General features: G+C 38.0%; 1 protein-coding gene across 6 annotated transcripts in view; it reads left to right on the top strand.

Moving 5' to 3' along the window:
• The window catches only part of ANKRD12 (ankyrin repeat domain 12), a 124679-nt gene that overhangs the window by 106059 nt on the left and 3837 nt on the right, over positions 1-14783 (top strand). For all 6 annotated transcript variants that reach the window (XM_058556702.1, XM_058556705.1, XM_058556703.1 and 3 more), the window contains 3 exons: positions 6017-6115; positions 11018-11161; positions 14493-14588. In XM_058556702.1, coding sequence (XP_058412685.1) covers positions 6017-6115; positions 11018-11161; positions 14493-14588 — 339 coding nt within the window. The remainder of the gene's footprint in view (positions 1-6016; positions 6116-11017; positions 11162-14492; positions 14589-14783) is intronic.

The following is a 14783-nucleotide window of genomic DNA, read 5'->3' on the forward strand; positions in this document are numbered from 1 at the left end:
AAGCGGTGCATCAGTGTGTGCCCGGGGTCCAAACAGGCGAACCCTGGGCCGCTGCAGCCAAGCGTGCGCACTTAACCGCTTGCGCCACCGGGCCGGCCCCCCAGATCTTTATTCGTTGATGATGACACCAAAGTAGAAGCCTATCAGTCACCAAATTCTAACCGTTCTACCTTAGAACTCTCTCCAGAATCTGTACCTTCTACCACTGCCTTGGTTTAGGGCCCTCATCATTGTCTCTCACTTACAGCATTACAGCAACTTTTTCACTTCTTTTTTCTCCTAGTTTTTTTCTTTTGTTGCTAATTTTATATCCCTTTAAAAACAATTAAAAGCTATTTCCCTGTTTAAATATCTCAGCTGTGATGAGCTGGCTTCCCATTGCCTACAGCTTAAAATCCACATCTAAGCAGAGAATAACCATTCATTTCACAGTCTAACCCCAGTCTACCCCTCCAGCTTCATTTTCTCACTACTCCTTCCAAACTCACCCAATATTTAAGCCAAACTGAGTTCACTCTTCTATGGAAATACCTTGTTGTGCTTTTGGTACTTTGGTAGTGCTATTCCCTCTGCCTGAAATGTTGTCCTCACAAGGCCCCCTTTTCTGTCCTCTTCCATGCCTTTGTTCCAGCTGTGATGTCACTTCTGTTGAAATCTCATCAAAGAAGAATTGCTTGTGTCTTCCCTATACCTCCCCTATGACATTGTAGTTAACTGTTCACGTCTGCCTCTACCTCTGCGCTATTATCTGATGAAGGGCTGCGACACTGTTTATCTCTTGTAGAATGAGTCCCGAGTTTATCTTCAGCCCTGAATACACTCCTGATTTCCATAGCCATGTTTCTGGCTGCTTCTGGACATTTCCTAAATGTCCCACAATATCCTTAAAATCATCATGTCCAATACCAAACCCATTTATCTCAAATGTGGTCTTTTTGCTGTCTCTGCTTTAGTTACTGTCATTATCTGCTATCTGATTCCCCAGGCTGGGAACCCAAAGTTTAACCTTCACCTCTTCCCCTCTGCCCTCCCATCACATCAGTCACTAAGTCGTGTTGGTTCATCTGACGTCCTTTCCCCTTCTCTTTCTTTCCACTGCCATGCAAGGAGTTCATTAGCTCCTTAGACTCCTCATTCACATATGTGAATATTGCATAATAAAATACAAGCATACCTCCTTTTATTATGATTCACTTTATTGTGCTTCACAGATATTGCGTTTTTACAAGACCCTCCACCAGCAAAAAGATTACAACTCACTGAAGGCTCAAATGGTGGTTGGCATTTTTTAGCAATAAAATATTTTTTAATTAAGGTATGGACATTGTTTTTTTAGACATAATGCTATTGCACCCTTAACAGACTACAGTATAGTATAAACATAACTTTTATATGCACTGGGAACCAAAAAATTTATATGAGTTGTTTTATCATGATAGTCACTTGATCGCGGTGGTCTGGAACCAAACCCGCGATATCTCTGAGGTATGCCTGTATTCAAAATATTACAAATGCAAACATTTCATAGCTATGTGCCAACAAGCATTGTGCTAACTGGGTATCAAAAATGAGCAGAAAAGACATTCTGAATAGCTGCTATAGGTTCTAGTTTAATCTCTTCTGTCAAAATAACCTTATTGTCTGGGTTCCTTATGTAAAACTATTATCTGGTTATGTGACTACACAGCTAACGTCTTCAGAGACTCCCAATTTTCTATAGACCAAAGTCCCCATCAGTGCATACAAGGTCCTCCCATACTTTTCTAGGCTCGGCTGTAGTTACTGCCCTACTACATGATGGTCCCCAGGCTAGTCTATGCTGTTTCACATTGTGCCTTTGTTCCTTCTTTCAAAGCCCAGTTCAGAGAAGATCAAAAAGTTAGAAGAAAGATGGTTCTTTAGTTCCATATCCACAGAATACACCTGATGCTAGTGCCTTTTAAATCTTAAAAGACAGAAAATTTTGATATTACCCTACCTAATATTAAGCAGTAGTAGTAGATTTAAAAGCATAGAGTTAATAAATTTGTCATTCTTTCAGCAAAATAATTTTTTAATGATTCAAAGATTATAAAGCTAACAATTTTCATTTCCTTTATTTCCCCTTAAAGCATAAGAAATTTTAACTAAAATATGTAGTATCATAGGCTTGAAAAGTAAGTACAACTATAAAGAACACATGGAAATTAGAACTTTGTACAAAACAATTTCTAGTAAGCCATGTTAGATTGCCCTTTTAGCACTATCTGCTTATTGATATGTATGTATTTATATGTATATACAGTGCAACACATTTGTGTATGTGTTATGTGTACTTGTGTTTACCATCACCTTTTCTTATTCCTACAAAGATGATGTAATACAAGTTTAATTCCCTTGCAGCAATTCTGGAAATATACTTTGATTAAATTAGAATTTAGTTGTATCGTGTATTGTTTCAAAGGGGGCTATAAGCAGAGCTGAGAATTATTTCTGGATGTAGTGGGGAGTTTTTTGTCTGTTTGTTTTTAATGAGAATTACTAAAGTAGAGAAACACACAGCACAATATAGTAGAAAGAGCAGTCGATTTCCAAGTAGTATACATGAATTCATCTAGGTGTTGCTGCAAATCAGTTGTGTGGTCTTGAATAATTTAGTTTGCTTCTCTGATCCTTAGTTTTCACATCTGTAAAACAATAATGCCTACCCTACCTGAAAGCAGGCTGAAATAGTATATGCCATAGCCCATTAAAAACTTTAAATCGTGATACGGATTTAAGGGGTTACCATTATTTTATCCAGCTCAAAAAGACTTTAAGGTTTATATTTACTAGAGCTAATATGTGACCCTCCATCTTTTATGATAAAAGGCTGTGCTTTTGAGTTTATTGGCCTGAGCTCATTTGTTCAAAACTTAGTTTCAAGAAATAATAAAGAGCAGAATAACAGGAACCACTCTTGACACTGCATGTACTTTCCAGCATGATTGTATCCATTTGTCTCCTCTCAGTCAGCTAACCACCACTGTACCCAAGTAGTCTCTTCACGTTTATGAGATCTGGTTGTGAAACCCATTAGAAATGTGGTGAAACATCTCCAAAGTCAGTTTAAGTATTTATTCTTCTATCAAACATTTTTCTCATAATTTAACCAGAATGCTGCCATTTTTCCAAAGGAAACCAAGAAGAGAAAAAGAAAATTGCAGGTGAAGTTCTCAAAAATCAAATGAATAAAGGGAGAAAAAAAAAGAAAAGACTTGAGGGGCCAGCCCGGTGGCATAGTGGTTAAGTTCGCATGTGCTCCGCTTTGGTGGCTGGGGCTTCATGGGTTCGGATCCCAGGTGCGGATCTGCGCACCCTTTATCAAGCCATGCTGTGCCAGGCATCTCACGTATAAAGTAGAGGAAGATAGGCACGGATGTTAGCCCAGGGCTAATCTTCCTCACAAAAAAGAAAAAGAAAAGACTTGTCACAACCTGGTATCTACTGTGGTTGCTGGTACCAACACATGGAAACCCTGCAGAGGGATTCCAAGAGTGAGTGGTGATAAGAAAGAGCATCCCTGGGAAGCTGTCAAGAGATTTTACATTCTAGAGATTCCTGGGACTTAGAGATATTGAAAGACAAAATCTCCAAGCATGATTTACTTAAAGGTAGATGAGGAAAAACAGCAAAGGGAAAGTTTCCTCAAAAGTCGCTGTATATTCCTTTGGTGATTTTACCACTTCTCTATACATTGATATAACTTGAGAATTCCCAAATTTATATTCTGCTGAAACCTCTCTCAGCTTCTTTTTTGCTAACTGGATAGCTCTACTTGGATGTCCATGAGCTCCACAAACTCAACGTGTCAGCACTAAACGTACCCAAAAACCTGCTTCTCTTTCTTTCCTCCTGGCCCCTCCTGTGGTCTCTATTACCAGCCATCCAGTCATCATGCTAAAGGGACCTACAAGTACTACTTGGCTGCTCCCTCTCTTTTATCTTTACTTAGTCAATCACCTATATTTTTGGACCCCATCCCCTCCGCTTCCTGCATCTCACACCAGTGTAACAGTGATCTGCTTTCTTAATTCCTTGCCTACAGTCTTATCCCCCTAATATCTATTCTCCAGACACAACATCGAGCTGGAAGATCTTTCAGTGGTTCACCGCTGCATACAAAATTTACCCTAATGTGTTATGCATAATATCCGTTTCACAGTGGGTTAATTAAATGCCTTCTCCGGTGGTGGGGGGAGCAACGGAGGGGAGGTGGCTCATGGTCAAATAAGTTTGGGAAATACCATTAATCTAAAAATAAATAGGTTTCTTCACTGCAGGACTTCTCAGAACCATTAAAATTTAATTTGTTAATTGTGAGACACCTAAATAAATACATATGCACAATGTTTTCCCAACTTGTTCTTGGAACCATTTCCTGCAAATCATCTTTATGGACCCCGTGTTCTGTGGAACATACTTTGAGAAAAGCTGGTTTACAGAATAGACTACAGTCTTTGTTACTTTGCCCCTGCTGATCTTTCCATCCTGGTGTATCACTGTTTCTTTGGGGACCAGGAACTCATGACTGCTTGTAGTTGCCTCCAGACACTATACTTTTCTTGTTTTCATGCATTTGATCATAGCATCCTCTCTTCTGGGAATTATCTCCCTCCCTTTTTTCTCTCCTTTTTCCCCCACGTTTCCCCAATTCATTTCTCTGAACTCTTTACTCTAGCTCTTCCTTTAAGATGCAGCTCAGGCATTACCCTCTCAAAGAAGCTTTCTCTGACATCCCAGTCTCAAAGGAGTGGATATTCTTCCTCTGTGCTGCTTAAAGGAGGCCTGTGTGATGACTTTACAAAACTAAAACAATAGCACCAAACTTTACTCTTATTAAATTTAAAGCAGTGTACAGGACACAGAAATCAAAAAAATGTATTATTGCAATTAGAGGCCTGAAAAATAATCAGTCGCAATGAGTTATTTGTCCTGTGGAATTTTCCACGTTGATTCAACTGATTGAACTGTTGTTATTTAACGTTTTTCAGTCTCCCATAATTCCTGTAAACTGTTTACTGATTATCAATATAGAGTCTCGATTAGATCAGGTTTGGTTCTTTGGCAAGAGCTTTTCATATATTGTGTTGTGTAATTCCTATAGCACCATGTCGGGAAGCACATAGTATCTGCTTGTCCCACCTTCAACTAAGTTATACTGTGCTAAAACATACTGAGATATATTACTGTCCCCAAATATGCTGACAGTAATTATAAGCTAGGATGAGAGAGGGGGGAAATATAGATACTCCAAGAGTTAGAGGGAGAATATTCAGGGATCACAGACAGTTATTGTCATACTTGGAAGTCTCTTTATATTAACAGTAAAGTACATGCAGAGGTTGAGTCAGCTTCCTTAATCTCCAGCATCTACCAGAAGGCACAAGCTACTGTAATAATTAAATTAAAGATGAACCAACCATAAGCTTTTTGGAGTATGGATAGACAGTGGGTTATAACATGTAATAAAGAAGTTTGAAAACCACAAATCTGTTAGAAAGCAATTTCCTGTATTTTTATACAAGACTTAATTCACTAAAACTCACCAATTGAGTGTTTCATTTTTATCGTGTCTACACAGAGACCTCACTACTATACTGATACACTCAGATTGCTATAATCTTGAGGACTGTTGGTTTGGTACTCTTCTGTTTTTTGTGACTCTTCCCTCCCTATCTGTATGCTATCACTTACTGATGCTCTAAAATGTGTGTCTGTGTAGTAAATAACTTCCTTAGTCCTAAATTGCTTTTGAAATTTGCCGTGGCCTCGGCATTAAAACATCTGAATTTGCTGGAACACTCTGCTGTTTACAGTAGTTGCAGTTGACTGAGAAGTTAACCAGTCATATAATCGTTACTATATTATTTAATTCAGAGAACATCAGAATTTATGTTTTCATTAAGTTGTGCACTAAAAGGGTTTAATTTTATAAGAGTAGCCCATTATTGTAAGTAAAACCCAGTGTTTTTAACTGTATCTTTTTTTAAATTAGATTACACCACCACCTTCACTGTCAGATCCACTTAAAGAGCTTTTTCGGCAACAGGAAGTTGTGAGGATGAAACTACGGTTGCAACACAGTATAGAAAGGGTAAGGGATGTTTAAATTCACGTTTATGGTAAAAATAACTGTATTTTAAAGATAAATTATAAAAGCCTACAGTTTATTAGTAGATTTTCCTTCTTTAGAACCATTTTGGGAAATGGTTTGATTTTGTTATCTTGTGCTTATGCAATTAGATGGAAAATTTTTAGGCCGGTTTTAGGATAACTGCTCCCATGTTACAATTCGTGTTGAGTATATTTGGGATGTATAAAACTCTAATAATCTCGTGTTATCATTTGTTGCATTTGCAGAACTAGAGCAGTGAATTCCTAGTTGAATGTTGGCATTTCCAAGTTTTGGAATTGTTGCTTCGTACCAGCTGCTTTAGTGCAAAATACTTGCAAAAGCCTGTCCTTATTGGTCTGCTTTAGTATTCCAGTTCCAAGTGGGTTAGTATTGGCATGAAATGACAGGAAAAAAACCATCTAATTATTTATAAAAATCGTAAAAGTCATTTCACTTGGATTGACAAAAATATAACACTTTAATCTTTTGGGAGGGTCAGGGGCTTCTGAAAATGTGATATAAGCTGTGAACCTTTTTCACAGAGATATACTCATATACAAACAAAACCTTAAATGCAATTTCTTTGGTTCATACATGATTGATTCCCTAAGACAGAGGTTCTTAACATTTTTTGTGCCATGGATCCCTATAACAATCTGGTAAATATAAAACCTTTTCTCAGAATAATGATTTTAAATGAATAAAATAAATTTATAGCGTTACAAAGAGGAAAACAAATAAAGGAAATAAGCACTGATACAGAATTGAGAACGCTGTTCGTGACCCATGTCAGTGAGCAATTTGTTAGCAATAAGAACTTTGGTTATATAGCACATCAGTAGCTCTTTCACCCATCAGGCACGTTTGAAGCCACCTGATATATTTAATCCATGCATCTGTCCGTGTTACCAAAGCCATGCCACCTTACAGACAGGTAAAAACTCTCATTTGAACTGTGCAATTTGCAGAACTTTAACAAATTGCAAAAATGACACATCCTTCCACATATTGGCCAACAAACAATTTAGAATTGCAGAATACTAGAAAGCAACTTAAATGTTTGACCAATATGAGAACAGGTAACTTTACTGTTTGGTAGCTGAATAAACTACCAGCTGCAGAATTGATAGTTGGCTGGCTATGTTACACAAGTGTCTCTACACAGAAAAACTGCAGTCATGTGTCATATAGCAGCAGGTCTAATAACTATTGGAATTTTAAAGAAGAAATTAGTGTAAAAACTTGGGGGCAATATCTGCAACAACTGTAATAGGAATTGAAGATATTTGTGATTTCTATGGATGACAAAGTTGCAGATACTTCTGATATTACCGTGGTTTGTGGCCTACATTCATAATGGAAAGAAATGGCAGTTGGAGGTTAGTGAAAATAAAGACATAATATTTTTCCCATCCAAGTTCACAGATGACCTTCCCCCTCATTCTATCCATAGGCTTCTTGGGAATGTGAGGACCCTAGGTTAAGACCCTCTGTTCTGGGGTCATTTTTCCCATAGAAAATGATAACATTTTCATGCTATACTAAATGAATGAGCACAACTTGCAGCCAGAGCCCCTGGCCTTTACCTCAGAACTACCTCATGCCCCACTCTGCCTCCTCAAGAACCAAGAGGAAGCAATACTTCAGGACACAGATAACCCATTCTCAGAAGGCATTGTTTGAGAGGCTCTGCACTAAAAGTTCAAAGACACAACATGATGGAGGATGATCTAAAGTGAAATATTCTGGCTACCCTTTAAGCAGCATATCTCTATTAATTATTTTAGGGGAGGGGGTCTGACTTTTAAAAATATATTTCTTGGGGCCGGCCCAGTAGCATAGTGGTTAGGTTCGCACGCTCCACTTTGGCAGCCCAGGGTTCGCAAATTCTGGTCCTGGATATGGACCAGCACAGCACTTGTCAAGCCATGCTGTGGCAGGCATCCTACATATAAAGCAGGAGAAGACGGGCATGGATGTTAGCCCAGGGCCAATCTTCCTCACCAAAAAAAAAGAAAAAAAATATATATATATATATATTTCTTTCTCCCATGGTGTTAAGGAGTTTTTGGTTATTGCTCTTAATTTCTATAGGACTACAACCAACATTTTAGGAAGACTTTTCTTCTAGCTATTTTTTATTAGTATCTGATCAAGTTTTTGGATATTGATCACTTAAAGTCCCACCTTAAACTTGTACTTAAGTTAATAAATCCTAAGTGTTCAACTTACCTCTTCTCTTTTGAGTATCATTTTGTTACCAATTTTCCTACCCACCGTGGGACTTGAACCCTCAATCAGAGGGGACCCAAGGAAGAGCCCAGGGCTAGTAGGCCTCAAACCCACAATCAGCCCTTCCTTCCTCAGAGGGTCCTTTTCTGTTTGGTGTCGCGGATTTGAAACAAAACCGAAGCTGAGCATTCAATAGCACAAGCTTTTATTCAATGGCCAAAAAATGGAGAAGTGGGAACTATGTTCACGAATCAACTTCTCAGCTCCTGGAGTGATTAAGTAGCTATTATAAAGGGTCTAGGTAATGAAGGGGAGGAATAGTCATAGTTACTCAGGAAATGGGCAGGCTTTTCTGGGGAGCAAGGGTGCCATCTCTTTTTCTTGCCTTATTTGGTTGTCCTGCCATTGCTATGGCAGTTGTAAACTGTCATGGTGCTGCTGGGTGTGTTATGTGGCATGGTAATGTATTAACAGTGAGCGTCTAATGAGCTGCAAGGTCTATCTCAGGTCAAGTCAGACTGCCATGTTGCCTTCAACCAGTTTTAACTGGTTTCGACTATGTGTCTCAGCCATCTCCTCCTTCCTCTCTTTGTGGTTTCTTGTAAGCTAAAGACAACACGTCAGGCTTGTTCTGAGCAGGGTTTGTGGTTGATCTTATGGGGCCAGAGATCAGGGTAACAATTTGTCATATAAGAATGTACAGTAGATTAAATAGGACCATGTTTCTTTGTCTTTTCACTAAGTTACAAATACAATAAAACTCTACAATAATGCATTTTTGGATATAATGTGGCCTGCATTCTCCAACAGGGGAAGGATCAAGTTCTTGTCAGTTGAGGGGAGAATAGGGAACATGATAGGGAGAAGACCAGCCACATATTTAGTATTCTCTCAGCCCAGCCTTCCAGCCGGGGCCAATAAAATGATGAATATCATATAACTGAAGGATTCCTGGAGTCACTACCTCTATCCTTGAAGTTCTAACCAGCCACAGGTCCCAGAGTCGCCCTCATTGACATTTAGACCAAAGACGACGTTACCACCAGATGGCACAAGTCTGTAACCAGGATCAGGATGGGTTGAGATCTGCAGCTGAACCCTAGGAATTCCCAGTCTGCTAAATGCAGAAGATTACCTAGATCATTTCATTAACCTTATGATAAGGTAACTCTGCATGTTACATAATTAGAAGTTTGGGATCCCACTTAACACATTGAGGCAGGGTTGTACTGTGATTGTCAGAGGTTTACGAGTAGTTAGCATCAGAGTACAGTGTGTTTGTTTCTATGAAAATACTCATAAAAGAGAAGTTGCCACCACAATAGCATACCATTTCACACCCCTTAGAATGGCTATAATAAAAAAAGACAGATAATAACAAGTGTTGGCAAGGATGTGAAAAAACTGGAACTTGCATATGTTGTTGGTGGGAATATAAAATGGTACACCTACTATTGAAAACAGTTTGGCAGTTCTTCAACATGATAAACATAGAACTACCACGTGACCTAATAGTTTCCCTCCTAGTTACTTACCCAAGAGAATTAAAAGCATACATCTGTCAACCGTAAAAATAAAACAGCCAGTTATTTTACCAGCAAAACAAATTTGTTAAGAATAGCCAAGCAATTGCAATTTGGGATGTGCATGCTGTGACAAACTACAGGCAAATCCAACAAATAAAAAAGAGGATTCTTATTTTATAGAGAAAACAGGAGGAAATCGGGAAGGGTTGTTTTGAATGAAGGTCCATTGGAGAAAAGCAAGAATTCAGGGTGGTGATGGTTTCTCGTTGGCTGAGTTGCTGGGGTTGTCGATTTCTGTTTGGGATGCAATGTACATTTCTTGCTGTAATTGACAGTTCTTTCCTACAGTTGAGGATTTCTGTTGGGGTTGTAATTGACTATCTTTTGTATAATTGACCTTGAGTGCTACTACATGGAAGCTCTGGCCTCCTGACTCCATTTTAAATGAGGTTTCTCTGTATTAATTTTCACACATGCAAACAAAAACTTGAGCATGAATGTTCATAGCATCATTATTGATGATAGCCTAAAGGTGGTAACAACCCAAAAGACCATCAACTGATGAGTGGATAAATAAAATGTGGTATATTCATACAGTGGAATATTATTCAGCCATAAAAAGGAGTGAAGTACTGATACTTGCTACAACACAGATGAACCTTGAAAATCTGCAACGTGAAGAAAGCCTGTTACAAAAGACCACTTATTGTGTGATTCCATTTATATGAAATGTTCAGAATAGGTAAATCCATAGAGACAAAAAGTAGAGTAGTTGCCAGGGGAAAAGAAGGAATGGGCTTGACTGCTGATGGGTAGGGGGTTTCTTCTTGCAGTGACAAAAATGTTCTGCAATTAGGGGTGATGGTTGAACATCTTGGTGACTATACTAAAAGCCACCACTGAACACTTTAAAAGATAATTTTTAGAAAGAGGCTGCCCGTTTTGGAAAGAGAAAATTTGCCTATACTTGTAGAACACTAGGAGTTCTCAGATTTCTCAAGCTTACTGTAAAGAAAAAACTACTCTGAGATTCAGATTCTTTAGCACATTTTAAGTGATGTTATTTTATTTGAAAAACAAGTGGTTGAAGAATTGATTTTTTTTTAATGCTTTGTTAAACTAGGAAAAACTCATTGTATCCAATGAACAGGAAGTTCTGCGTGTTCACTACAGAGCTGCAAGAACATTGGCAAATCAAACACTGCCGTTTAGTGCATGCACTGTTTTACTGGATGCAGAAGTGTACAGTGTGCCACTGGATGCTCAGGTAAAGTGCTCACTGATGCAGTTAGAATGCTCTTAAATATGGCTTCGGTTTTTTGTAATCTGTTTGCATAGAAGAAACTCGAATTCAACAATCAATAAAACGCAGAGGAGAAAAGCAACTCTTTCAGACTAAAGTACTTGCAGATAACCTGATCTTCTATTTTCTAAAGTCCTCTAAACATTAGGTTTATGTTATAAAAGCAGATAATTACAAAACAGATATATGTTTAGGATAGTGCCCTTATAGATGACTTGTAATTTGTTTCTAAAGTGGATGTTTATAAATTCAGTTCTGACCTTCAAGCAACCAGAAAGCTGCCGTAAGCAGGAAAATAGTAGAGGCAGATTGAACCTCTGGGTTGTGCCAGTGCTAAAATAAGGCCAGGCTTTTGTTTTGATCTTGGATATTGTTAGAAAAAACTAATATAATTGTGAAAAACTGTAGCTATATCTTGAATTAAGTTTACTGCTGCATATAAATTACATGAATTCAGAACCAGAATATCAGTTGTCAGAATTATTTTGTGCCTTATAAACCAGAATGAAGTTCATTGGTCATAAGAGAAAATATAATGATTAAAAAGTATAAACATGGGGGCCAGTCCAGTGGCTTAGTGGTTAAGTTTGTGTGCTCTGCTTCAGCGGCCTGAGGTTTGCGGATTTGGATCCTGGGCACAGACCTACACGCCACTCATCAAGCCATGCTGTGGCACCATTCCACATACAAAATAGAGGAAAATTGGCACAGATATTAGCTCAGGGACAATCTCTCTCAAGCAAAAAGAAGATTGGCAATAGATATTAGCTCAGGGCCAATCTTCCTCACCAAAAAACAAAAAAGTATAAACACGGACAATGAAGGATTATCACAAAAAAAGACTCAGAAATGCTGTTTTAAATCAGACAAACCAGAAACACAAAGGATATAGAGATAAGGGTATATTACAGAGAAAGTTATTTAGTTCTCTCTGGGCTTTATTTTTCTCATCTGTAAAAAAAGGAGTTTAAACTAGATCAGTAGATTTCAGATTCTCTTAAGCCACCAACTGTTTTATTGAAATGAAAGTATTCAGAGATATCTGAAAAGGCTATTAAAATGAATAATTGGACCTTAAGAAAGAACTATTTGACTCGAAGGAAATAGATACTGAAAGGGCCACTGAGGGACTTTCCATAATTTCCAACTTGAAAGATTTTAAAGAGAAGAATGAATGATTTTTACTAACTAAAATGAATAGTTTAACCATGTTGCTAAAGGCTGGACTAGACTATGTGATATCTTGAGGTCTTTTTAAGTTTCGTCAAATTATAGAGTAATAAAACTAATTTTAGAACAATATAAAGTAAGCTACGAGGAAAGTCTCTTGAAGATTGCTAGTTCAGGATGCTTGAGTAAACACACCTGTTTATTTTTTCTTCCTCCCAAAACTCATTGAAATGACAAGAGACATGTGAAATTAAAAATAAATCCAGGGGGGCCGGCCCCACGCCTTGGCGGTTAAGTGCGCGCGCTCCGCTACTGGCGGCCCGGGTTTGGATCCCGGGCGCGCACCGAGGCACCGCTTGTCTGGCCATGCTGAGGCAGCATCCCACATACAGCAACTAGAAGGATGTGTAACTATGACATACAGCTATCTACTGGGGCTTTGGGGAGAAAAAGGGGGGGGAAGAAAAAGGAGGATTGGCAATAGATGTTAGCTTAGGGCCAGTCTTCCTCAGCAAAAAGAGGAGGATTGGCGTGGATGTTAGCTCAGGGCTGATCTTCCTCAAAAAAATAAATAAATAAATAAATAAATAAAATCCATAGCAGCTGGAAATCAAGATGGAAAGCCACTGGACCAGAACATTAAGACATTTCTGACAAAAGACAAATGAGAACATATTGATAGTGAAATACAGCAGAATTGAGGAATCTGTAGCCCCAGATGGGTGATAAAGAGAATTTCAAAAATAAGTGAGTTTTCCCAGTAAACCCTCAGAGTGATCCCCAAATCAAAAACTAAAGATCAGGTCACAATCGGCCTAATAATGAAAGGGCAGAAGGACTTGGTCATTCTGTTAAGGAAAACTGTGGAACTGTTACCCATCCTTTTACAGCTGGCTTTAGAGTAGGTCTCAGGCTTGTTTCATATGAGAATAGTTCTGAGGAATTAAGGCAAAAGAAAATACACAAATCTACCTTTCCTGGGTAGGGGCTTGGATCATCCATTAGCTACTCTCTCTTTTTTTTTTTTTTTATAATTTTTATTTATTTATTTATTTTTTCCCCCAAAGCCCCAGTAGATAGTTGTATGCCATAGCTGCACATCCTTCCAGTTGCTGTACATGGGACGCGGCCTCAGCATGGCCGGAGAAGCGGTGCGTTGGTGCACCTGGCATCCGAACCCAGGCCGCCAGCAGCGGAGCATACGCTCTTAACCACTAAGCCACGGGCCGGCCCCATTAGCTACTCTCTTATCGTACCTCTTACTTTTCAAAATAAACTTGTCATATTAAAAAAATTCAACAATAAAATTTAAAATAGTCAAAACATCTTACTTGAGGACCAAGGAGGAAGTAATAATGGCTAAAAGGGTGAGCAGTGTGATTGTGGGGCTACCTGATGCCTGGATGTCACTTTGATAGCACTGGTAGTAATAGTGGGAGTATTGGCAATAATTATAGCAACTGCTTATTGTACTGAGTCTTCCTGTATGCATTATGATAAGGGCTGTAGGGATTCTTAATTCTCAAAACAAGGTTAAAAGAGATACTTTTATCCCATTTTACAGATAGACAATTGAGAGAGTACATAATTAGTTCAGGATTACACAATAAGATACAAAGCTGACATTCGAATGTAGCCTATCTTAATTCCAAAACAGGTATTCTTAATTTAGAATTTTTTTGTGAGTGGTCCAAAATATTGGTCCTGGAAAAAATGTTGGCCTCAGAGGCCTGTCTCCCTCAACACTTTTTCTCCCTACATATGGTAAACTTTAACATTAAAATTAAATATGAAATCAGTTATCTTTTAATAAGAATGTCACAGGCATAATACTTCATATGACATGCCTTTTTGAGAAACAGCTTTGACTCACAGAGCAGTAGAATTCTATTTAATTAATAACTAAACCTAGCATTCTGAGAATTCTAATAACTAATTTGTCTACTCAATATAGAAATAAAGGCTTTATCAAATTTTTTAAATATTCAAGTTATATTTTCTCTTTTGAAATATATTTCCATCATTCCTTAAAAAGTGGAATATACCATAAAAAGATATAATGGCATAGAGTTTAAAGTAGCTTTTTATATTGTAATATTCAACTACTTTTAATGTTCTCTTTCAGTCTGATGACAGTAAAACTTCTGTAAGGGATCGCTTTAATGCAAGACAGTTCATGTCTTGGTTACACGATGTGGATGATAAATTTGACAAATTAAAGGTATGTATGTTTAGGAGTTCAGTTTAAATGGATGCTTCCCCTTTCATAAACAGAAATTGCAGCTATATTAGAAAGGAATAATTAGGAAAGGAAATATTGGTTAGTCATGAATTCTCATGCCAGGCCTCAATTGGAAGAAAAAGGAAAATAAAGACCACAAGTCTATTTTTCAGGACCAATGTCATATAAAAGATG

Source organism: Diceros bicornis, chromosome 16 (assembly GCF_020826845.1).
Source record: "Diceros bicornis minor isolate mBicDic1 chromosome 16, mDicBic1.mat.cur, whole genome shotgun sequence".
NCBI classification, from domain to species: Eukaryota; Metazoa; Chordata; class Mammalia; order Perissodactyla; family Rhinocerotidae; genus Diceros; species Diceros bicornis.